The sequence below is a fragment of the Amblyomma maculatum genome, chromosome 1 (genome assembly GCF_055883805.1).
Source record: "Amblyomma maculatum isolate TAMU_Amacu chromosome 1, ASM5588380v1, whole genome shotgun sequence".
Classification (NCBI taxonomy): Eukaryota; Metazoa; Arthropoda; class Arachnida; order Ixodida; family Ixodidae; genus Amblyomma; species Amblyomma maculatum.
This window is the reverse complement of record NC_139344.1, coordinates 182,509,377-182,536,042: the sequence shown is the minus strand read 5'-3', so window position 1 is coordinate 182,536,042 and position 26,666 is coordinate 182,509,377. Positions and strand designations below refer to the sequence as shown.

The 26,666-nt window shown below is 44.8% G+C and overlaps 1 protein-coding gene and 1 long non-coding RNA gene across 2 annotated transcripts in view; one reads left to right on the top strand and one right to left on the bottom strand.

The window, feature by feature from the left end:
- Positions 1-390: 390 nt before the first annotated feature.
- Positions 391-3,001, bottom strand: LOC146205061 (uncharacterized). Its single transcript, XR_014704115.1, has 2 exons — positions 2,774-3,001; positions 391-1,076 (listed from the first exon to the last, which is right to left on the bottom strand). It is a non-coding gene; the product is annotated as an uncharacterized LOC146205061 (long non-coding RNA).
- Positions 3,002-4,773: 1,772 nt separating this feature from the next.
- LOC146205060 (disks large-associated protein 5-like) overlaps positions 4,774-26,666 on the top strand; it is a 75,719-nt gene continuing 53,826 nt past the window's right edge. The window contains exons 1-3 of the mRNA XM_084589748.1: positions 4,774-4,890; positions 5,074-5,190; positions 5,429-5,589. Coding sequence (XP_084445874.1) covers positions 5,076-5,190; positions 5,429-5,589 — 276 coding nt within the window. The 5' untranslated portion in view covers positions 4,774-4,890; positions 5,074-5,075. The remainder of the gene's footprint in view (positions 4,891-5,073; positions 5,191-5,428; positions 5,590-26,666) is intronic.

Below are 26,666 nucleotides of genomic sequence, written 5' to 3'. Positions count from 1 at the left end.
TGCCTCCACCAGGAACAATGCTGTGAATCTGCTTCATAGCAGTGCTGGTGCTCCTCAAAGTGGCAGTCCTGTACAATGTAGACCAGCTGCCACAAGTAATGCACCGGTACATCAATCAAGTGCGAAGCCCTCACAGCCACATTAGGCAGGATTTGCATGTAGCTTCCCGAGAAGAGTTCAATAAACAGATATTTAACCTTCGTGGCACACCAGCTCAAATTTTGTCACCCTCTGCAAAATGTGCCAACCATAAACCACAAAAAGTTGACAAATGCACGAAATGAGTTGTGCTATGAGCAAAAGAAGACCAGGCTTAAAAATAATGTTTCTAGCAATTTGGCAAAGTTACGAGAATGGCAAGCCTTCACAATGAACCATGTAACACATTGGTTCCTGGTATTTGGCTTCACTACATTTTATTGGTGTAGTCGGGAGAATAGGAATTTCCAACTCGCAACAACCACCCCATCTTGATACATCAAGGCAACTGCTGCAAACATACAACAGATCCGAAGGCATGTCGCCTAGCACACATTACAATAGATGCTGTCAAGAGAGTGCAAGAAGTGGCCGATTCCATGCCAAGTTACTTAAGACAATGCCATGTTTCGGACACCATCACATACAGAGAACTTTTGCTCAGATAACCACAGCTGTGTTACCCCCGCAAGGGTCAAGTGTTGTTGTATATGACAAACTCTTTAATCCATGCCAGGCCTGTTCACATATCAATCTGTTGCTTTAATTCTAAAGGCTGAAAACTAGAGAGGCAAAAAATTGCAGTCACACATTTGTGCTTCTCGACCACCCGCCACTGCAAATCATGCGTCCAAAATCACTCTGAATGCTTTCCAAATAATAACATATCAGCAAATGCAAGGGTGACAATACTCCACAACAAGATTAAATACATTGCAAGCAAGATATTTTAAACTTAACTAGGAGCACGCTCTAAACCAGTAGGAGTGAGAGTGTCCATTTGGTCACACCAGTTACAGCTCACTGCACTACTGAGGTAGCAGCGGAATCCAACTGGTGGAGGAAACTCGTACGTCGGCCCAGAGTATTCCTTGCCTCTGTAAATGTAAATAAATGAGAGTAATACAGCAATTACATTTAGTTTGCATAAATTCAGCAAACTCACTCACAGTAGAATTTGATTTGAGTAAAGCAAGTGAGAGTGCCTGCCGCAGAAGGAAAAAGGCAGTAACGAGACTGGCAGTCAATGCTAGCACAAATACAAATATTTAGCACACTTGCAAAACACTTAAATAGCAAACAAAGAGACTAAGTTAAATCATGTGTGCAGTAAGTGCGGAATATGCTGCGGCTTGCATGGAATTGTAATGAAGAGTGCTTATAGCAGCAACTGCCAAGCTCTTTGACAGGATTACGAGGTACAGTCTTTGTCAAAAGTGTAGAGCCTAGGGGGTCTGCTTCTGGGCCAGTTCCTGCGGCTTGTAATGAATTTCCGGTATTCCAACTTTGTTGATGGCAAGAAGATTTTTTGTCCTACCCCCTTCAGTGGGAAAGGCCTCAACTAATTCTACATCAGTGCCACTATTCGGCTCAGAAGCGGACCCCCCCGGGCTCTACACTTTTGACAAAGGCTGTACATGCAACGGTGCCTCACTCCCCCCAACAAAACGAACCACCTCAGGTTAATTATTGCTTTGTTTTCAAATAAGCTGTCAATGGCCTTGACAGCAGCTTGAAGCCAAGCACTGCCCACTATTTATGGAGGCATTGTTTCTGCTATCATTCCCAGTTTTCTCAAAGTGATGACGCTGTTGGAGCAAGCAAAAGATATATATTAGGGAATTCTGCGGTATAAACATGCATCTGAAGTGTTAAATCTATATAAACAAGCTCAGCGAGTTCTACCAATGCAGTTATTTTCGTAGTAAAAGGGCAGATACTCTCATGGGCAAGAACCTATGATAGCCGAAGAGTCACCCTCATTGCTGCATGCACCGATGTGAGTACTCGACAGTGGAACGTGTGAGCATACAAGCACAATACATTCGTGCGGGTATACGCCCGTATCTTGTAGCAATTTTATGATGAGCAGTAGGCTCGTTTCACTCCGGGGCTCATTTCGCACTGGGCCAGTTTACATTTATACTATCTCTCAGCTAGCCAGCAACTCCCCTTCTTTAGCACTTCGTCGACACTGTAAAGAAGCTGACCTCTTGCACTGCAGCACCACGTATGGGCCGCATAGATAAATACCTTACGACAGTTTTTTGACGGAAGCACGACCGTCTCTATCTGCTGAAGCTGCGAGGAAGGCAATAAAACCTCCTGATCATAAACCAGCGCGTTCACGCTGGCGCACCACACCAAAATGCCTGCTACTGCCCAAACAAACTAGGCCACAAACGAAGAATTTCAAAAAAAAAAGCAAATTACAAACTTCCGTGACTCTCGACTCACAAATAGTTTCACATCATCTGTAAGTCGCCGCGTACGTCCCAATACCCCAGTGCACCCCGAAGACAACAGCAACCGGCGACCGATCGGTGCACAGCAGCAGGTATGCAACGGTTTCAAGCGCGAAGAAACGGGATCGACGCATTTATGCAGTCTCCACATGCCTTCGCCCGGAGACTGTCGCGTGATTACGCCGCGTCAGTAATTGTGACTACCGCATAGCTGCACTGCCGTGTAAAAACTCGTTAAAAAAACTGCAAGACTGTAGCAGAACGCCGACAAATGCTTTACCTAGAGCTCGCGGGCATGTACGAAACACCATCATTCGCGTACGACTCACCGTAGTCGGAGGCTGCAGACAGGGCAGCGACAGGACCGAAGGCTACGCTGTTGAATTTAGGGCAACAATCCACAAACTGAATCAGATTTTCACCGAATTTGCATCTATCGGGATGATGCCCCGCAAACTACAACAAGCCGACGCATGAAAAGCGACCTAGGGCTCGCAAGGCGCGAGCACCCGTTGCCCGAAAAGCGCGCCAGCTTTTGCTCGGGTGCGATGGCTCGAAACGGGGTAAGTGGCATCTGGGTTTGAGGCTTATTTCCAGAAAAAAGCAAATACTAAAAGTTGTTTGACGTCACATTCGTCGAGAAAATTCACGCATCCTCCTTTCCACTTTGGTTCTGGGCGCGCATGCGCAGTTCACGGAGCCGGCTCTCTGCAAGTTCAGGTACTTCAAGAGGGGCCGGACCACCTGACGGTCGCCACCGCGCGATCTTGATAAGCTGCGCATGCGCGTGAAGAAAGAAGGTAGGGAGGAGGATTTGTATGTAGTCTGGCGGATGTGACGTAATAAATTGCTTATTTTTAAACAATGACTTCAATTGCGTCAAAAAATTTATTGTATCTCGCGCATCCTAAAATGAGCATAAATATATTTCAATATATAAAAATATTTATTTATTCAAACAATTTTTAATCTAGAAAACACGACCTATGTGATCACTTTATACTTTATTGCACCAATCACTGGCGCCGACTGCCGTTTTCGTAGCGTGCGTGAACGCTTCGCTCTCGTGACCAGTGTTGCCAATTTAGCTACTTTGTAGCTAGATTTAGCTACTTTTGGACTCAGCCAGCTACCAAGAAAGGTAGTTTAGCTACGAGTAGCTGTTTTAGCTCCTTTCTTCAAAGATTTAGCTACTTTTGGACTCAGCCAGCTACCAAGAAAGGTAGTTTAGCTACGAGTAGCTGTTTTAGCTCCTTTCTTCAAAATCTAGCTACAAATCTAGCTATTTTGGTGAAATCTAGCTTAAAGCTGGCTACATTTCGGAAAATTACTATTCTGGCGTGAAAAATCTTCCCACAGACGGTACACATCATGCTACACATGATGAAACTGACGTCAGGCACATAACGTCATCTGGTAGTTTTTAAACAAGACGCAAACCAGACAAAGATATCTTGCGAGAAAGAAGGAAACACTTGAAAAGAGAGAGGAGGATGCAATACAAGGCGCCACTTAAAGGGTGTTGGTATGCCTCGCCGCCTCTGCCTCCATGAGCTTCCTTCATGTCCGCCTCAATGGGAAAAATAAAAAAATAGCTCACAAAGTAAAGAGGCGAGGCGATGCGGCTGATGCGGCGGCGCAGCTTCTGACGGTTGTCGCCTATGCGCAGCGCTGGGGCTCCGATGAGCATCGAAGTCGTGCTCGCGGTACACTATTGTGCATGTGTGTACGCATTCCTATTATTTAAACTCTTAACGTTCTTTGCACGGCTACCATAAGGCGCCTGGAATCGACTGTCTGATTCGACTCTCTCTGCGGATCATGCGCGGTCAGCACCGAGCGGATAAAAGAGGCCAAGAGGCCCACCGGTCCGAGTTACGCCGAGTCGCGGACTGAAGATATCGCCTAGACAGTCATTACACCTTTCATAGCTCTCCGTTCATAGGCTTCTGTGTACGTGCAAAAAAGTAGATAAACGACCATTCTTTACATGTTTACAGAGCAGTGATGCATTCGCACCTCGACTTTTCTTAGCGCGCAGGCCTTAACGCTTTGCGAAATCGTCTGCCTAAATTATCGGAATCGAAACCTGAGCACATTCATCATTCGTTATTCGTTAGTTAGCACTTGTCAGGCGTAGTCGCCTGCCATATCTTGATAGCTGTGTTTAATTTTTACAATAATAGAGCTGCCTATAAATGCGTTATATATGCAAAATATAAAATAAAATTTCTTAAGAAAACATCTAGCTACTTTTAGCTCCTTGCTTGATTTTTTAGCTACTTTTAGCTACTTTCACGCTGCCATCTAGCTACTTTTGCTCGTCGACATTTGGCAACACTGCTCGTGACTTTGCGCGGTTTCTTCACAATCGTAACCGTTCTCATCCCGTTGCCCGTTGCGGTTGCGACGACGTTGCTTGTGCTCTCTTAGCACGGAATTCGTGGTAAGGAATCGTGAAGGTAGCAAAGTTTTTGTATTTCGTTCACAATACACCAGCGAGGTTCTATTGTAACGCCCAGTTCATTGCTAAACGCTTTCTAGGGCTCTATAACGGTTTTCGGAGTGACGTGCTGACATTCGTTTTTTTTTGTTTTGTTTTGTTTTTTTTCTTTCTTTTCGTTTGCAGTCATGGCATCTGCCGCATCATACTACCGAGATTTAGTTGAAAAAGAGACCAGACGCTTGGTAAACACGTGCCAGCACTGGGAAAGTGTATCCTTAGGACCAAATATTAACGAAGAAGGTGAGCTACTTTCTTCTTACCATACCTCTTGCTACCGCAGTAGCTGCCCGAACTGTCCGTACTGCCTGCAAAATACACAACGAATATTCCCTGACGCGTTGGCAAAATGAAGTAAAGCCCGAAACTAGAAAAGTCGCAATCCCAAAATTGTAGGTTCCTGCAAACAAGCTAAAAGCCCACAATTGTAGGCAGCCTGGTCTGCGTTCAAACAATCGCTCAATAAATTTTCCCTTTTCAGCACAAGGCTACATAAGGAGTGCAGTTGGACAAGCTAACTTGCTCATAAAGGAACGGTTTGCTCAGTTCGTTGGGCTGATCCATGTCTGTGAGAACAATCTCGGAGAGAAGAAAACTACATGTGAAGACCTTCAAGGCTTCTGGGACATGATTTACTTTCAGGTACTATTTCCACATTCATAATTTGCTGATATGCAGTGGAAATGCCTACATTGGTTTGCATATTTGCTCTCAAGTTTTATAAGTTGCTTGTACCAATGTCTTTTCAACCTCCAGCTGACATTTGGAAGGTTGCAGATTCCTGCACTACTTGAGCATAGTCTGCAGTGTACAATCCATGTGTGCATGAGTTAAATTAAGCAAAAACAGAGTTGTGTTACTGACTGGAATTTTAAACGTACAGCTGCAGTGGTATCTATTACCAACTAAAAAGAAGCTGAACCAAACATTTGAATGACCTATTCCTATTCTTGAAACTACAAGGAGATCAGGATGTGCTGTGCATTTGACAGGCACTTTCAAGTAATGAGCAACAACTTGCCTGTATGGCTCGTAAGAAAAGCTTGTACAGAGGTAAGCAGTCTTGTCTAGAGCACGCCGACGGTGCTCCGCGAAGCAAGTCAGCGCCATCTAACGTTAAGCCATGGGTTTGAGTTATGAATCCTGTGCGCATGCGTGGCCAAAACAAAACAGTGCCTACTCGTCAGTTCTGGGCCTCATTTCCGCTCAGTGCTTGCGCTTCATGCCGCCAGGTACACACTTAATGATATGTAACAGCGGCTAGAAACCCAACGCGTTTCGCGTGAATTACGAAGCGGCTAGGCAAGTGCAATGTGATATCGGGGGATCGCTGGGTTCAAAAGCAAATTTTGCAAATGATAGCGGGTGATCGCGCGTTTCACACAAGCCGCAGGTTAGGAGTGCGAGAACTGGGCCTAGTTGGTTTCTTGGTGTCTGTTTTGATCCTGTGTTGCAGGCGTATTGTTTGATGCCGTGTTTTTGGTCCGGATTATCAGCTATAATGGACAAAGCATTTGGCATCCGTACAGATCTAGGAACTTGACTTCCTCCACGATAAAGCTCAGTGGCGGCGAGTGGTGTATATGCAGGAACGCGCGCTATCATTCGTGCTTGCTTGCCTGGCCGTCTCGTTACAGTAGAGAAACACGGTGGCATCGCAACACTCTGGCGACCGTCACAGCCTCACTAATGCAAGCAGTGCGACCCTAGTGGCACGAAAGGTACTCACAAGACGGGGGCTGGGAAAGGAAGCGATGCACAGGCCTCAGTCTGATTTGCCACGCATGCACATGGGACGCGTAGCTCAAACCCAGAGCCTAACGGTAGATGTCGCTCACTTGCTCCGCAGAGCACCGTCGGCACGCTATAGACAAGGTTGCTCACCACTGTACTCGCATGAGAGTAATGTTAAAGAATTTAGCATGGTTGATTTGGCTGATACGGAGGAAATACAAAACTGTATGCATTTTCAACTACACTTATGAGGCGTACTATATTAAATACTTTCATTACAATCAAGTCCTTCATCTCTTCCTGACAAAAGGAGAGGGGAGACTTTCGTTTTCCCACCTGCCAACTGTGGTAGGTGGTGGTTCCATGCACCAACTTTGGTAGGGGTAGAGACTTCAGACACTGCGGACAACTTTATGCGATTCTGTAAGAATTTTGTGTCACAAAACCCAGCGTAGTCAGCAACACCAATATATTGGCATCGTTCATGAGTCATGACCGAATAATCCAGGGAACTTTAAAGAACAATTCAAAAGAAGGTCAAAATGAAACCAAAGCTGGGCAGGTGGTTCCTTTAAAGGGGTAGAGGCATCAAATTACAAGGTTGTGCAAACTTGTCACACGCTTCCTTTGTGTTTGAGGACCATCGCGGTCAAGTAGTAGACTCAAGGGAGGCATAGAAAATATTTTAATTCTTTTTTAAAGTTTGTGGAAATGCTCCCTCTTGCATTCCGAACCTATCTCTAGTGCGTTGACTGTGACGCAGGTTCAGTGAAAAAAACCATAACCAAGTATTTGCAACATCATCGCGCAGTTTTCTGATGTAAGAGACTATGCTGCTGGCCAGCTCGTTTTGGTTATTCTATTGCACCCGTACGTATACCAGCGTGGCAGCGTTGTAACAGACAGCGTGACTGCTCACTGTAGCCAAAATTATGCTTGATGGCAATATTCATTCACTAAAATTTGCGAAGGCTGCCGCCGATGATGCGGCAATAGTCAGCGGACGGCGTTATTGTCGGTCGCCGCAGCCGAGACCGCAGTAGGCGGCGGCGCTGCTTTGATGCAAATGGCAAATTTCCTTGGCTTTGTACCAGAAAAGACATGTTATCAGGACTGCTGATATACTCGTGCAACAATAGCATGCCTGAACAAGTGTGGAGCCTTCGACAACGGCACCTCCCGCGGACGTGCCAGAAGACGAACTGCGCTGCTCTCTGCCTGCCCTACTCGTCACTAGGCTTAGTTGGTTTCGCTGGGCGGCACTTCGGAACAGGTCAGCGACTCAAAGCTGTAATAAAGGTTCGTCTTCCGTCGCTGCTTTACTAAAGGACGCCTATCTCATAATAAAGTAAGCTTGATAAAACGTGAATATGGCGACTGTCCTCAATGGGCCTAATTTGCTCTCCACAAGTAGTGTCGATGACTGTTCCAGGCCGCATTGCTCGACGCACCGGGGTCACGCCGGCGTGTCGTGGGATGTACGCACTTTCTGGAATGTACACAATTGTCAATCTCAGTTCACTGTTGCTAAAACTATACTTGATCATTTTCGTTTGCTTAAATTTGTGAATTTTCTTTCAACAATCCCCAGATTCGCTCAAAACAGCACAAGAAAGCGGTGCCTCAATCAGTACGATTCAAACTATATACTCGCGAGACTTTACACGCGCTTCCATATTCAAAGCCTCACCCGCTTTTTATTTTTTCCTATCCACTCGCATATAGCATTGGAATTTGGGCAAATTGTAGCAAAGCGAGCTGTCAACATCTGCTGTTACGAGCAACAAGTTGTCAGAGAGCGAATTGGCGACAGCTGTTCGCTGGCAACAACAGCGTGTTTTCGAATAGTTCGTGTTGGCGGGGCGTGACAGGATCGTCAAAATGACGCATAAATCACGTTTACGAATGCAGTTGACCAACTGTTTCTGCAGTGTAGCTCCGCCATGAGAGCATACGGCGGAGTCACACTGCGAACAGAGCAGACAACATGCCTACTCATTGACGTCATGACTTTTTGGCCCACGTGACATTTCAGTGTTATGGCTTCTGTTTTTTCATTGCAAGTAAAAACCTGGCAACTACAAACCGAAACTGCTGCTTACTAATAATGCCATTTACTATTTACACTATATTCACTATTTACAATACAAAAGTGCATCACAAAATTTTGGTGTCCCTACCCCTTTAACATAGACAAGCAAGACTATCAAAAAGTAAATTGAGGTAAATTAGGATTGGTACTTGGGGTCATTGGCAAGACTTTCACTCAATGCTTAGGGCAAGAAGGCTCATTAGTTGAGGCGTGTTATACCCCTGTCACACTGACAAATTTAATGGCATTATCATCCGGTGTCATATTCGGCCGCAACACAAGAACTTTTAAGCTCTAACCGCATGAGGTGACAATTCGCGGCGACATGCCGTGCAACGGGCTGAGGGCCGCCAAAGCATTGCTGCTCGTCGCTGTCGCTCAGTTTCTGGGTTTTTTAGAAAATTACTTGTGTCGCCCGGTAGCAGCTCGCGAGGTAGCCAATCGCAGAGGGCTTTGGGGTGCTCAACTTTCGTTCTGGCTTTTTTTTTTTTTTTTTTCGTGTGACGTTTTTGTTTTACTAGTCTGGTTTGGGGGGGGGGGGGGTGAAGGAACTGGTATTTGCACGCACTCACTTCGTCTGATCCGTGTATATATGAGTGCATCGAGATAATTCAGTAAAAGCATAAGAGGGCAGCAAAAGAAAAAAAAAGGTTAGTGTGGCTATAGATATTGTTAATTTTCTAAAGGAGCAGGAGAAAGTCACTGCTTGCAATGCAAGTCGGCATCGCAGTGTAGTTGTGCACCACTGCATTGTGACCTTTTAAAATGCGATGGGTTATAAGAAAATTGTACTTCATGCTGTTTAGTGTTAGAAATTGTATATGGCGTGGTTGCACTCCCCTTGGCCGAATGACGAGGCGGCGGTAACAGAGCAATGCTGAAAATGCGTGCCTCTGTCGCTCAGCCCCGTCGCTCCGTGCAGTATGCACCAGCGACGCCAGGCATTGGCGGCGGTGGCGCGCGACGTATCGCTAGGGGTTGTCGCATCATGCGGTTACCGCTTTAATGTTATTAGGTTCAAATCACATTTGCTATCATTTGCATTCGATCTCGAACCAAATGTATACTCTAGGTACCAGCTATGCAGCAAAAATAAGCAACACAAAACAAAATATGCGCATGACTGAAGTTGAATTTTCTTTAGAGTTTTTGCCAAAAATTTTGACTTTGGTGTGAAAGTATTCTCATTGCAGGCTTTTGTGGAAAGCTATTACTGTGTTACAGCAGTGGCCCTGTCCTGCGTGCGAGTGCTGAGCATTTTGGGTTCTGTGACTCTTGCCGACCGCTTCTCCATATGCTTTTGTCTCTGAAGTATTTAAAGCTGTAGTTGAATGTTGATTGCACGCTCAGCATGTCTCCAAGCATCTCCACTCTCTACTTTGTTGGCCATTATATTTGTTTACATTTTTTGGATTTGTGGATAACTTGATATTTAAATTAGATTTTGGTGGCCAAATTGGTGCAGCAAGACTGGAAATATTTCACGCCTGCAACATTCCGCAAAGTGCATACCTGCCAACTCTTTTGAATTTTCCGCAAAATGTACGCATTTCAACCAGCCTTACGATTTTACGATCTTGCTTGAAATTTGACTGGAAATATTGTATTTGTGAAAAATAAAACGTGAAAATCTATTAAAACTGCACCCACTACCTTGTGCTGCCACGAGAGGACAGTATGTATTCATAGTATCAGCAGCGGCGGCAAGGTTGTAGTGATTTCTGTCATCTACTAGCAGGGCCACGAATACATATCCAAAGCTCGATAGCACGTCTGCAAACCTGGGGCCCTATTTTCAACAATTCGCCTTTTTATTCTCTTTCTTTCTTTCTTTCTTTCTTTCCTTTTTTTCAAATTGTGACATACTATTGGCGTCAAATGAAACGCAAACAGCAGGCTGCCTGCCTGTTATTATCAGAGACAGGCGCGAATTTCCAGTTCGTGATAGTTTACTTCTAATTTCATTGGCGTTTGTTTTCTGCTTTGCCACTGGAGCACTACATTCATACTTGGCACCGATTATACCATGCACAGCGCTTTGATTGTGCTTCCACCGATGTCATATTATCAGCATCTGGTTGCGATGCGAACAGCGCAGGCGGCCGATCGGAAACGGTCGGTGCGCTACGTGATGTTTTTAATCGCTCTTTTTTCTGATAAGCCTCTTTCGCCAGAGAAACTGCGCTGCGGCTGTTGCGATCAGTGGTAAGTATATGAATGTGGCACTTCAGTGGCAAAAAGAAACCGAACGCCAAAGAAAATGGAAGCAAACTATCGTGAACCAGAAATTCGCGCCTCTCTCTAATAACAACAGGAAGGCGGCCTCAGTTGGGCCTATCGCCACGTGTCCCACTGTTTGAGTTTCATTTGACGCTGATAGTGCATGTGCCGTGTGCAGTAGGATGGTGCCAGGTTGCACAAACACACAATTGGGTTACGCATTCCGATGAAAAAGAGAAATAAAGTGGTAGAAAAAAGCACTGTTGTCTGCTACTATATATTGGCGCTAAGTATGAAAAACCACAACGCCCCTGCAGGAACCAATGTTCTTAGATAGAGACAGCTGCAAAAAACTGTGCTGGCGCACCGCACTGCGAAGTGGGCGCAAACAATCGCCAGTCAGGCGTGAGTTGATCGCAAAGCGACCGCACCGTCCTTGTCCCCGCTGCGGTAGATGGTTGAGGCCATGGAGCTAATACACAGGCTAACACACGGGAAAAACAGCGTATTGCTGTCCCAGCTCTAGGAAAGTGAGCTGCCTCGATTTACCATTTGCATCTCCATCAATTTTTAATGATTTTATTTGGGATGTTTTAGACTACCCTTGGTAAAGTGATGATTTACCTACGGTTTTAAAGCTAACATCATCTATATCCATCATCGCAACGAGGCCACAGTGCTGGAAATTTCACCTTGCCGACTGGTCAGTTTTTAAAATTAATACCACACTTGAAAAAGAATACTGCGAGGAGTTGAATACAGAAGAAATAAATGAAAGGTTTACTAGATGTATAATATCAGCAGCTTTACTAGCCATACCCCAAACATCAGAACATGCAAAGAAAAAACACAAGGTATGGTGGACGGAGGAATGTAAAACAGCGAAGAAGCAACAAAACAAAGCTTGTGGCATCGTCCGTAGATATCCGACAACAGAGAACTTCGCTAATTTAAAAAAGGCTAGAGCCAGAGTGCGGTATGTCCGGAGAAGCGCCGAAAAAACCTCATGGCAAAAATATGCCTCTTCTATTAACAGCTCAATATCCTCAAAAAAGATGTGAGAACAGCTCTGGAAATTCAGTGGAAATTATAGCCCATTCACAATCCCAATGCTGACACCACCCGGCACACAGACGTCGTTAGAAAAACAGGCCAATATTTTGGGGGAGCATTTTGCAGAAATATGAAGTTCATCCAACTGCACGCACACATTCCAAAAGCACAGAACAATCGCAGAAAAACACAAGCTTCCTTCTGGAGCAGGTTTGCATGAAGAGTACAACCGGTTTTTCACAATACGTGAACTAAACAGAGTGTTAACCTCAGGAAAGAAAACAGCACCAGGCCCTGATAATGCGCACTTTGCAATACTTGCCCATGTCTCACAGGCTGACGTAGATGCATTACTAAAATTCCTTAACAAAATTTGTACAACCGGCAAAATACCGGAAGCGTGGAAAAAGGCCATACAGTAGAACCCCTTTATAGTAAAGTCACTGGGGGCCAGCAAAAATCTTTACTACTATATCAATTGTTGGTGAGAACATGGTCCTGAAGATGCAGTCTGGTAGTTAAATGGGCACTTACTGAACACGTCTTGTTGCTTGATGAAAAAAAAAAACAAAAAACACTGAAATACCTTCAATCTCACTCTTATCATCTCTTCTCGCAATTTTTTTTAGTTATAAAATTTTTTACATCTTATGGAAGTACCTCTTGAGCATGAGGACAACGTAGCTGCGAATACAACCAAGTATGATTTCCTGTGAAAACCAAAACCTTGCATGAACACGGTGTCACTTTTCGCTGTTTCTGCCTTTTGAAAGGCAATAAATGTGCAGCGGTGCAGTGGTGGCGTAGTGGTAGGACATCCGCCTCGCATGCAAGAGGACCGGGGCTCAAATCTCGGTGCCGCGCAATTCTCCATCGGTAAAAAAACGAAAAAATCCGCGTGTCGATGGAATTGCATAAACGGGTTTGGGGTGTGACCTGATGTCAGTGAACACCTCCGGCAACGGACTCCCTCACCAGAACAGGAGTTGGCCACCTTGATGCAGTCATTGGCTGCAACCTCTCATGATTAGTTCCATAAAACCCCGGCCATCAGTCACCAGCGGCCGCGGAACAACTGACCACGGCGGCGGTCAGACCTGTGACGCAGCAGGGGGTGCTAAGAATTCCTGGCTCCGCTGGACAGGCCGCCATTGGAAACTGACCCTGGCAACATTTAACGCTAAAACCCTAGCTAGTGAAGCTAGTTTAGCAGTGCTGTTAGGGGAACTAGAGGGTATGAAATGGGCTGTCATAGGACTTAGGTTAGGAGGCCAAATGAGGCATATACTGTACTGAAGGATGGGCATGTACTGTGTTATCGAGGTTTACCGCAGAGGCGAGAACTAGGAGTAGGTTTCCTTGTCAATAAGTATTAGCGGGTAATATAGATGAGTTAGATGAAAGGAAAAGTAGAAAGGTAGGCTTGAAAATCAATATGCAGAAGACTAAGGTAATGTTCAACAGCCTCGGGAAAGAACATCAGTTTACATTAGGTAGCGAAATACTGGAAGTAGTAGGCGAGTATGTCTTAGGACAGGTAGTAACCGCAGATCCGGACTATGAAAAGGAAATAACAAGAAGAATAAGATTGAGATGGAGTGCATTTGGCAAGCACTCGCAGATTATGACTAGCAGCTTGCCGGTATCGCTCAAGAGGAAAGTATACAACAGTTGCATCTTACCTGTACTCACCTATGGGGCTGAAACATGGAGGCGACCAAGAGGGTTCTACTTAAGTTGAGGACAACCCAGAGGGCTATGGAACGAAAAATGGTAGGGGTAACATTAAAAGATAGGAAGCGTGCAGAGTGGGTCAGAGAAATAACTCAAGTTACTGACATTCTAGTGGAAATCAAGAAGAAATGGGCAGGGGCAGGACGTGTAGTGCGATGAGAGGATAACTGATGGTCGCCTAAGGTAACAAACTGATTCCAAGGGAAGGAAAGCGTAGCAGGAGGTGGCAAAAAGTTAGCTGGGCGGATGAGATTAAGAAGTTTGCAGGGGTCAAGTGACTGCAGCTAACACAGAACCGCACACGCCATGCTTTCACTGCTTGCCTCCGTTGCCTCATGCTTAGTGCTGCACAGTGCTGTGAATGTTTGCCTGTTTCTTCCCCTTCCCTATTTCTTGCTGCAGTTTTACTATCCTTTACTTTCTGAATGGACTGTGCCACCTCCTTTCAATGCTTGTAGACAGCTTTATTTTGTTTTCCTGCAAGCTTTCCCTCACGGCTCCAAGGCTTTTGTAAAGTAAGCTTCTCCTGATTGCTGCTAAGCCTGGTGGTAAAGGCACCTGAAAGAACACTCGGTGTTATTTTTCTGTTTTCAAATACAAAAAATCATTGCCTCGCGATTCTGAGTAGTGTACGGGTGGCGATGTCACATCGTGGGAGTCGTCGCCGCGGTCAGGCGCGACGGGAGAAAATGTACAGTTGTCTATGGACAATGAACTGGGCTTTCTGTTTCACTTTACTATATGAGAGTTTACTAAAGCGGGGTTCTACTGTAATAGTACCCTTTCTTAAACCAGGTAAACCCCTCACAAATCCTAACAGCTACAGACCCGTAGCCCTTACTAGCTGTATTGCTAAATCCTTTGAAAGCATTGTAAACATCCTACTTAACTTTGTTCTCGAAACCCGACAACTTCTGGATGCACGCCAGTGTGGCTTTAAAAAATTATGTTCAACAACAGATCATTTTGTCAGTCTTGAAAAATATGATTCGTGAGCCATTCAGCTACATGCAACACTGCATTGGGGTCTTCGACCTGGAGAAGGCCTACGACACCGCGTGGAGGTTTGGTATCCTGCGCGACCTAGCAGATCTAGGCATCCATGGCAGGATGCTGAACTGCCTGAACAACTTCCAGACTAATCGTACATTCCAAGTCCGCTTAGGCACAGCTCTGTCCATAACATTTACAACAGAAAATGGTGTACCACGGGGGTGCATTCTAAGCACAACGCTCTTCATAGTAAAAATGAACTCATTAAATCCCCAAGTGCACAATGTATTCCGTTTCTGTAGATGGCCTACAAATACAGTCGAACCCGGATATATCGAACTCGAAGGGGGTCGCGAAATAGTTCGATATATCGGTAATTCGATATACGGAAATCGGCTTGTGACGGCACTTACGATGCGAAAAAACGATACCGTGTTTGTCGCATAATCAACCCACCCTCCACTTTTGCACCCGAGAATTTGGAAGAAAAAAAATAGCGTTAAGGCCAGCTCGCTCACATGCAATCGATTGAGCAATCTCAGTGACAAGCGGCAGCGACAGAGCGAAAAATTCCCAACTTGTTGGAACTGCGTCCCTCTCGCCGTTCGAGCTACTGCGGCAGCTCAAAACAAGGTTTCTGCGTCGCCGCGGCAGAAACGGCAAGCGTTTTCGCTTGCATGTCGATGGCGCACGCCACTACGTTTCGGTCGTCTGATCCACAGCTCATTTCTTGGCAGCGTGCCAAGATGCTGCGTAGGGATAACGTCATGGCAGAGAGCGAACTTGGCAGAGTGCCCATGATGGCTTGATTGCACAAGCACGGCCGCTCGATGGACGTGCACTGGGTGCGGCCTACTGCGTCGCGCCGCCGTCAATGGGCGAGCGCGTCCGTGGGGAGTTTACAGTTGCACCCACTATTTCTGCTGAGGGCGCCACTGTTCGGGGACACGTCGCCGCCGGGGTCGCCGGCTCTGAGCGCGCGGTTTGCTTCCTTTTTGGGCGCGTTCGCCTCGTGTCTGCGGGGTAAACTCAAACTTTTTTGTGTGCATGTGTGCAAGCACGTTAACGTTGAGACTGGACTCGTTTGTTTTTTAAGGTGAAAGCCGTTCTAGGCTCATGGAGCGAAAATCTATGCACAGAAGCTGTGCCTGTTATCTGTGCGTCGCATCTGTGCACTAGTGTGCCAGTCGCAAAAGCGGACGTGCAAGGAGGGAGATTAAGAATGAAAATGATTGATGGTGATAGGTAATCAATAAAAGTTATAAATAGACATTGATAGAGGTAATGACTAATGCTAATGACTAATAATGGTTAATGATGACTAAAGTGATTTGTAATGACCAGTGTGTCAAACTACGACATGTAATGACCGCAATTGATTAGAAATGAGTAAACGTGCTTAGCGATGTGTGGTAATGACTGTAATAGCTAGGCATGACTCATCATTACTGTTAATGACTACGAAATGACCAATATGTGAAACGACGGCATGTAATGACCACTGCTGATTCTAAATGAGTAACCTCCTTAGTTAGGAGTGATAAGGGCTACAATGACTACGCAGGCAGACTCATCATGACTGAGAAACGACCAATATATCAAACGACGACTTGAAATGATGAACTGTGGCAAACGATGAGAGGCAAATGATAGGAGAAGGGTAGGCTTTCGCCATCCTGCGCTTTAGAGACATCTAAGAGACCGTCTAATTTTATCGGCTGAGCTCGCTTCAGGCAAAGACAGCAGCGAGGAGTGGAAATGCACTCGCTTCCTCTGAAATGAAAGCGGCGCTGAGGTTAAAAAGTCCAGATGCTGAAGCATAATGCCCTATCAGCTGCCATTGAATTTGTTACAAGGGACAGCAAATTGGACTTGGTGATTAATTATAGGTTAACCGTGCAAACGTGACGGGAACACAGGAGAAGAAGACTGCACAACCGTGCTAGTTGTGTTGTCCTCTTTTCCTGTGTTCCCGTCACGTTGTTTAACCTATTTAGTTACCAGGGAGCTGGCCAGTGAACTAGGATTTTTAACGATGTGTTGTGAAGCAGATGAACACGATGAGGTAGCACCAGAAGCTTTTTTCGCAGGTTATGTTGCGATGACTATGAGAAAAAGCTACGAAGTTTTTTTTTTATATAAGCATGCAATTTGTTCTAAATTTTGCCGCGCTAGTCTGCGTGGCCTTGCAAGTAAAGGAGCCTGTCCATACAACATTTGTTTATACTGTTGAGACTGTTTGAGCCGATGCGATAAAATGAAAAGCCACGTTCCACAGAAAATCCGGCGCCCACTCTGTCGGCGGAAAGTCGAAAAAAAAAACCTCTCTGGTAAGAGGCACTTTAGTTGGTGATATGGCCAGACACCTTTGGCGCAATGAGAACACATGACATGTTCAATGTGGCAGGAGCTACCAAACCAGAGAGAGTCAATAAGATGTAAGGGTGAAATGAGAATTATTGAAAGCGGGACCCTTAGATCCCAAGTCAGGCACACTACACTCCTATAGGGCACGTTCGTACGGCTTCGGTAAAGAGGGGCTTTATATAGCTATGTGTAGGGTGCTATTTAATAAAATGGGGTGGCTTAAGGCTGCATTCTATTGATATGAGACAGGGGCAGATATTACGGGATACGGTAAATAAGCAGGTAGCAAAGTGCTGGCACTCTAACGAGGCTCCTCAAGGGGACTTAAGAACCCCAAGTTTTGTTTATCGCTACCAGGCTGTTGCTTAATTTATGCGATATTTGGTAATGGTTCTGAATCGACCATGCAAGAGTCTGTTGCAGGAAATATGAGTCAACCGGACCAGTTACAGGTTAATAAAAACCAAGGACAATGGAGGCTTGAAGTACGCCGCAAAGGAAGAAATCAATCTTTGTCAGTCTGAAGAGGTCCGGCGAAGTAGCAAGCTGTGTGAACTTTTGATTTCATCATTATTTTCTCACCGTACACAGTACCTGCATCTGATCTATAAAAACAGTGATCGTGCCCATGCTAAGGTGCTATGCAAGATATCGTTAAGCTGCTGCCCCCACTGATAGCAAGCTGGGCTGGAAATGTCAACTCAACAGTGGAGCGATGTTTATGGCTATGGCATAAACTTCTCTCAATAAAGGTTTTCCGTCTGCGATTGGTAATTTTCTTTTTTTGTGTGGCCATTAAATAAGCGTACTCGGCTGCTCGCTGAATCTCGGCTGCAGTTGCGCTCTGATGCGTGAACATTCTTGTGATCACAGCTAAGCGTTTCACAACAGCAACACTCGATGCGCATTCTTCCATTGAAAATTACGAACTAGCAAAATTGTATGGGTTTGCGAGCAGCCAATAAAAATAGTAATAAAAACTTTCGGCGCATATACGTAGCACCTTGAGGCAGACCGGCTCTATCAAGCGTGCGTATACTTTGTCCGGTCATGCAAAATGCGAGAAGCCATGGCGGATAGCTTTCTGGTGTACAAAATTTAAGGTCTCCAACTGAGTAGAAGATCCCAGGTTATCATCTAGATTTAACCTAATAAGCATCTTCATATTTTCACCGTAAAATTTGTCACAATGAGATAGAAAGATTGGTTACATGTCGCATTTTCACAGAGGTTGCTCATAGTAGGACATTTTTTTATTGGATACCGATGGCAGCTTAGAACAGGTTGACATCAATTTGTGTATAAAAGCTGTATGCGAGAATGAGTAAATGGTATGAAAATGACATACGGAATTCGCGACATAGTTAAGTGGTTATGCATTAGGCTACCATGGCAGCTGAACAGCTTCTAATTGTTCACAGCCAGGTCACATTTTAATGTGATCAAATGGATCCGAATGCAACATCACGGTAATGCGAGCTCTCCAATCGAGTGGCCTTGAACCATCGTCACTAAGTTTTTCGGGGTACACTCCAGTATACATCCTTGCCGAGCAAGCGCCAAGTGCTGACATGGTCACACTAGACATGACAGTATATACTAATTCTTGTTGCCAAATTGTGTGAAGCGGAGCTCTTATATCCTTAAAATAAAAGGCTTCTACCCCGCCAACGACTCCCTCAAAGCGCAGCCAGGCGCAGCTCTCCGCGCGCGGCTGTCCCCGAACGGTAGTGCCACGGCGGTGGCGACTGGAAGTAGGCCCCTCCCGCCGGTTTCGGGTGACGTAGCAGGCCGCACCTAGTGCGCTTCCATCGAGCGGCCGTGGCACAAGCCTGGTTCGATTATCACGCCGCGCTTGGGGTGGGCGTAGTCCACTGCCACAAAATCATTGGAATGCATGATAGCTGCAAATGCTGTTTGAAGCGAAAAATGCTAAAAGCCAGTGTCATGATCGGAGCTGACCGCATGCTTTCGTTGAATCATACATGCATGGATAAACAGCTATCGCAAAAAAAAAAATCTGCCGCTTTTTAATGTCCGTAGCCGCCATATCTTACGCTACGTCACGCGTACAGCCCAGCAAAAAGAATGGACGACTCGCAAAAAAAAGAGAGAGAGATCTGCCGCTTCTTAACGTCCGCAGGCGAGGGTTCGCAACACATGCTGGAGAAAGCGTCCGACGTTCTGTCTGAAAACAGGCTGAGCTGGCTTGGCGCATGCATAACGCGTGCTACTGCGAACGAAGGTAGGGAAAGAGGAAGGAGAGAGATAGCTCTACAAAAGAATGGGCACACCCTTGCGCTTTGCTCTATCGGGTTTTTCCCGTCCCGTTCCCACCGGTTCTCTCTGGTTCATTCACGCACATGGCTTGCAAACGTCACGTGCTGGCGCGCGGGAGACGATAATGACGATAACCGCAGATGTGCGCGCCTTTGGGGAATGGGCGCAGCGCTGTCCTAGACCAGCCCGTCGCCGAACTGTCCCCTCTCATTCCCCGCGTGACTTGAAAACGTCATGCGGCAAACGGCCGAGGGTGATGCGATCATCTTTGGGGAAGGCACACTTTTTAGTGCATGGTGCAGTTTGATATATTGAACGACCGGTGAAATTGAGTTCAATATATAGTGCGGCTTTCCTATACTTTTACATGGGATTTTCAAGGGGATATTCCGTGAGTTCGATATAACCAAAATTCTATATATCCGGGTTCGACTGTAGCATGCACTTTCTCCAACATATCCACCTGTGAGAGACAAATACAAATGATTCTAAATAAGCTATCTACATGGGCAAACGGCAATGGATTTAAGTTTTTTCCCTAAAAAACAGTAGCCGTTGTGTTTTCATTGCAACAAGGCTTACAGATCAATCCCACGCTATACTTGAACCAAACCATACAACCAATAAAACAAGAACATCAATTTTTAGGTGTCACATTTGACTGAAAAGTTACGTTTGTACCCCACATAAACTGCCTGAAAAAGAGAGCTACCCTAGCCCTTAACGTCCTAAAGTAAAGGTGCTGTTGCGAAAATGGTGGGGGTTCGATAGATTATGCCTTATACAAATCTATCGCTCTGTGGTGCCCTCAAAGTTGGACTATGGATGCATAGTATATGGCTCTGCCAGACCATCTTACTTAAAACCATCTTACTTGAGTCCTATCCCAGACCGTCTTACTTGATTCCATACACGGTCTTATTTTGCGGTTGTCATCTGGTGCATACCGAACATCTCCAATAGCCAGCCTTTATGTAGAAACAAATCAACCTGCCCTAGAAGATTGAACCGCACTAACATGCACATATATCCTTAAAACCCGTTCCCAGCCAAAACATCCATTATTCAATAGTCACAAAATGTCCATCTAGAACAATCAACAACAAGCCCCGGTTGATTAAGCCGCTTCTCACGCGCTTTGAACAAATGTGCCAAGACTTTGACATTAGCGAAATGCCAAGTATTGCCCCAAGAAATAAACCACTCCCACCATGGTACACCCTTCCAACATTTTCCAACCTCACACTAACACAGTTTCAGAAAACACGCACACCACATGAGCATATATTACAAGAATACCTCGCATTAAAAGAAAAATATAAAAATTACATTGCATTTTTACAGATAGCTCAAAAACTGAAGACTATGTTGGTAGTGCAATAGTACAGGATAAAACTGAAAATAATACGACTGCCTCAACCTGCATCAATTTTTACAGCAGAGTGCTACGCTATTTATGTCTCCGTGCAGAAAATATTGATGAGAACATCAAAAACAGCATCATTTACGCAGATTCATTAAGCGTCATCACTGCAATTAAACTCCAAAAATGCTGTTGAACCACTGATAGGAAACATTATAAACAACACGGTAATTATGACAACACGAAAACGTGCTATAAAATTCTGCTGGGTACTCTGTCATGTTGGGATAAGGAGTAATGAATGAACAGATGTATGTGCTGCACGGGCAAAGAAAATGTGCAAATAAAACAAATCAAAGTGCCACATAGAGATTGTGTGAAATTAGTGCATTGCAAACTGCGAGCTAAGTGGCAGGCCACTTGGGAAAATGAACTAGCAAGCTTCATAACGTAAAACCCTTATTAGAAGAATGGCAATCATGCCAACATGAGAAACGATTCATCGAAGTAATTTTACGTCGTTTACGTATAGGTCACACGCACATCACGCATAATTTCCTGCTAACGAAAAAAGACAAAGCTGTATGTGAAATGTGTGGTGACGAGCTCACAGTTAATCATATTTTAATTTCATGCTCACAACTAGAAGAACACTGGAAAAAATAATTTACTGTATTTTACATTGAACACATTCCATTTCACCGTGCATTACTTTTAGGCGAACAAGCACTCGTCGATTTTTGTTTGCGTATTTTTGAAGAAAGCCAATGTTTTAAATCAAATTTAAATATCATAACCCTAGACATCTGATAGATTATCTAACCTTGTGTCCAGCGCATGATAGCTGTCGTTGCTTATACGCCATAAAACCCCACATAACTATCTAAAAAATAAGCAAATGGTGAGCCCGCATGCATATCAAAACAAACCTATACATGAAACATCGCATGAGGCTAGCAAACGTGTTCTATGTACAGTCTGTATCAAAAGTGTAAAGCCCAGGGGATCTGCTTCTGAGCCATGTAGTGGCACTAATTTAGAACTAGTGGAGTTCCTTTCCATTGGAGAGGGTAGGACAAAAAACCTTCTTACCACCAAGAAATTGAGAACACTGGAAATGCATTACAGGCCGCACGTCATGGCCCAGAAGCAGATCCCCTGGGCTTTACACTTTACATGGCACATACATTCCTTTATTAAAATAGAAGCAGTCAGTATATTTGCTTGCTCCCCCCCCCCCCCCTCCCTCCTCCCAATCGTGGGAAGGCTCTTCAATTCATTAACATTGCAGTCAGTGCATAGTGCTAGACAAAAATGGCAGTGTTTAGGGCTGACATTTAAGGCAGTCTTTGGTGATCCCTCGCTGCCTGTCACGCCAAGTTCCTGCACAGCCACCGCACCATGTGACCCCTCCGGTTGTGCTCACAAACCCGCGGTGGTCTCTGAAATGCCTCATCTCATGCAGATCAACTGCTTGAGTTGGCAGGCCGCCATTGCTGCGCTTGGCAACAAAGGTGCGGATCGATAGTTTCTCTATCAGTGCAGCTAGAGCCCTCGTGCGGCTGTAATTTGCGTCTTTATTATTAATCCTTTTAAAGGTTGCGCAGCTGAAAAGTATCCTTATGACATCGTTTCAGTGCTTTTTGCAATTACAACAAAATGTCTCAGCATACTTCGCCACCCACAAAACTGTCTACTAAACTGCGGCGAGCTAACAGCCGCCTAAACTCCATGTCAAATTCGTTATATTTGTTTTTACGCGGCGGCCTCGTGGTCCGAAATGTGGTACCCAACTTTGGTCATTTACAACAATGGCAGCACATTCTTTATGTAATGAAACGTCATTTTGACGTCATCATATAATGTTTATGCATTACTTATTTTCCGCCACACCACGTCAGCCAATCAGATTTCAATAGGCGGCTCTTGACATTGAGCAGTTCATTTTACCCCAGTCGTAATACAAGCATAAGTGCTTTTCTCTCTATCATTTATACACCTGTTTTCCCTTCAAATTATAAATACTATCCAAAGATCATGAATAGTGCTACTAAAAATTAGTTCTCACGCTCACATCATTTTTACGCCACCGCAAAAAGCCATTTCGACAGACAGCAATTTGAAACACGTGATTGTTCTGAGAACCAATCAGCGAAACATAGCGCCGAACGGCGACCATGTGTGTCGAAAATAGGGCCGCTGTTGCCTTTGTACGTGCCGGTTGTGGTCTTTAGTCACTTCAGTGTTGGCCTCGTCCTTTGTGCGGCTAGCTGCTTCGTCCGGCGAAGTGAGAGTGTCCGCGTTTCGGGTGCAGGTCTTATCTGGGCATATGCCAATCACCATTGAATCAATACTTAATCAATAGCAATCGGATGATATCTGAGCATGATATACTGCATTTTCAAAATAATTTCATAATTTACGTAACTATCACTAACCATCGTCATAACTATCGTAACCATCACTTACTAGTTAAGTAACCAGACATTAACTAGTACTCAGGAAATGCAAGTCATGGTTAACTATCACTAACAAATAGTAATGGTTAGACATTTCGAGACTTCCATAGCCATCACATGGTGACGTCATCGGCCGTGACGTCATGGCCCTGCCGGGCGTTCGATCCAGGCATCCGTCCAGCGCCTTTCATTTGGCGCTTCCTCGAACACCACATACAGAGCATATATAGAAATAGACGCAGTACAGCAGGTACCAGCGGCGTTTAAAACTGATTGACAACAAAGAAAAGTCGCATTATCTGTCACAATTCTAGTCAATCACAAACTGTCTCGCAGTCAATGCCTAAGCAGCGTGGCAGGGAAGGCTTCCACCTTGCAGCACTTTAGTGAGCCAAAGTGACCCCTGAATTTTTTAGCTGTAGCTGCTTCGCAGTGCAATGGCTGGCTTGAAGCCCCAGTATTTCCAAGTATTTTTGAAACCGTATACAGCAGAATTTCCGTGCTTCGTGCTGTCAAAGAAAGGGAAGAAGTTCGGATTTTGCACCACGTGTGCCTGTGACATGAACATTTCGCATGGTGGCAAGTCTGACATCAAGGTCCACATCGTTTCTAAAAAGCATCAGGGGATGTGCGAACTACGGGCAGCCAGTCAAGTCTAGAAAGTTTTGCACTCAGCAACAATGACCTCGGTGTGATTCGTGCAGAATGCCTCTTCACGGCGTTTTTGGTTAAGCGCAACATCCCGCTGAGTGTCGGCGATCATGCCGGGCCGCTTTTCCGGAAGATGTTCCCCAAGTGCGAAGAAGCGAAACGCTGCGCCTGTGGACGAACAAAGATATCAGTTGTTCGGGAAATGGCCGCCGACGCGAAGACTACTTTGTTGGATGACCTTAAACGGCAAGTATTTTCGATCACTGTGGATAGCAGTAATAATAGGGATACGCAGCTCTACCCTGTTGTCGTGACATAATTTGTTAAAGAGACGAATAGAGTCGAAAGCCGTAGTCTTTGCCTCGGAACAATCCAAGAGGAAGTGACGGGTCACAACATCGGAAGTCTGGTTTTGGACGAGATGAATTCCCGGAATTTTCCTGTTGGAAACATGCTGGCTATGTGAGTTCGGACAATGCCAATGTCATGATCGGTAAGAAAAAGTGTTTCTACTGTATTGAGAGAGGCTCGACCAGGTTTGATAAGGTTTGGTTGCCCATGCCATCTGATCAACTTGGCCACCCAAAAAGGAGCTTCATGTCTTCCTGCGAAGGTTGATGAGGCATTGATTGACATCTTTTTCTACCTAAAAAAAAAAAAAAAAAAAAAAACTCGAAATGAAAAGATTGACTTGAAGAGTTATTAAAGATGCATGACGTCGAGGTCAGGAACATGTTGAAACGTTCGCCGACACGTTGACTGTCGTTGGGAAGTGTTTGAAGAGGCTGCTAGACCATTGAAAAACTACTTAGCTTTTTATATCAGAAACAAAGCAGTGCAACAAGTAGAGCTTGTTTTTGGAGTCGTAAGAGATTCCAAGGACTTCCTCACAAACCCCCAAGAACCCTGTGATAACCCCAAAGTCTGCTACTCACCTTCTCAAGACTGCTGCAGGCCCCAGGAAGAAAAGCACTGACGGTGATGAACACTCGCTAAAGAGAAAAGAAGCTCATTCTGGACCGCAAGCAATAAAACTGAAACTTCATCCCGAGGAATCCAGAGAAGCCAGCTGCGTGACCCGTGAAGAGCACCTGTTTTATTGTCATCGGAGCTAAGAAGGGCATGCTGCCTTCTCCAGAATGTTGTACCGATTTTTGAGAAGACAAACTCTCTCTTTCAGGCACAGGCTCCTCAGATTCATGTGCTGAGGGGCCTCTTGAACCACCTTTTCGAGATCTCCCAACTAGATCTGTGTGCCCAGGTGTTATCAAGGGATGTCATTCATTGCTGGAAGTTGACTATGGAGCTAGAGAACCAAACAAAACAAAAAAAAATGAAGACATAGTCATTGGCAGCACAAGAGAGCAGTTCTTCTCTGCTGTGCGGCTGTACTTCAGAGCAGCGTGCATTTACATTTGCCACAAATTCCCGCTACAGGACGTCAACTTCAGGATGGCTGAAGTTGCTCTAGTGCAAGGTCTCGAGACTGCTTCATTCAGCTGCGTACGTCAATTTATTATGGCGCCTCCTGCTATTCTACCCCAGCAGAGCGGGGAATCAAGAGAAGATGCAATCGACGCACTTGAAGTCGAGTTTGCCAACTTGCAAGCATACCAGGCCCCAGCGGACATATTGAATGAGTCAAGGTGCGACGTGCAGTGGTCACAATTAAGAAATGTTCGAAGTTTCGACGGGTCGCTCAGGTTCCACTGAATTTCAACGGTTATGCTGGGCATCCTCCCCACAGCAATGCTGAATGCGAGAGAATATTCAGTACTGTGAACAACACTCGAAGTTTGCTCATCTGTGTGAGAGAAAACGCTCGAAAGTCAGCTAATGATGAAACGGCACCAGAGTGGAACTTGTTTTGAGCGAACTTGCACAGAAGTTTTTCAAGCAGGCAAAGTCGGCAACAGCAAAATCATTGAAAAAAAATAAATCATTCCCCATTGGAGTGTTTGCACATTACTCTCTATAACATGGATTTTATGTATGGTTGTGAAAACATGAGTAAGCTTGTTGCAAAAGGTATATCCTTTGAAAATTAAAAAAAAAAAAACAAAAAAAACGTTAGTCAAACTGTTTTTCCATTTAATGCACCTTAAGGGGGGATGTGGGTCTTAAAATAATTTTTTCTTATTTGCCCAATTTGAATGAAACTTTTCAGTCTTGACCAGTATTTCACGCTGATTTCAAATCTGTACTTGAATATTTGGTAGCTACATTGGTTCAGGGACTGTTGTAGATTTAAACAATAATCAGAGGGTACTTCTTACGGGTTTAGCAATTTCGCCTTTCCAAACACAAAAAATAATTGCATAGACTCAATGCCAAAGACATGCTCTAGGGGGTGATGCTATTTTTATTAATTTGAAAACAACTTATAGGCAAGAAAATGGACCAACTCTTACTACATACACTTTTCTCTAAATAGCTCTCATTACCATGTTCGTTTGCAATTAGTACAATTGCACCAGTGAAATATAAATAGCATCACCCCCTAGATCTTTTTAATGCAATAACAATGATACCTAATTTGTAGATGTCACTTAAAAACAACATAGAAAAAAGCCCCGTAAGGGTGAGTACAGTGCCCAAAAACTCCGAAATGAGAAAAACGCATTTGAAGTTTTAGTCAACTGTAACTTTTTCTAGAATGCAGCTACAGCAGTGTGAATATTAGTGTGTAGCTCTGCTCTTCAAGAGAAAGTCTGTATTAAATATGTGACAGTACCATCCCCTCAATATAGTGAAAGCTTGTCATAAAGCCATG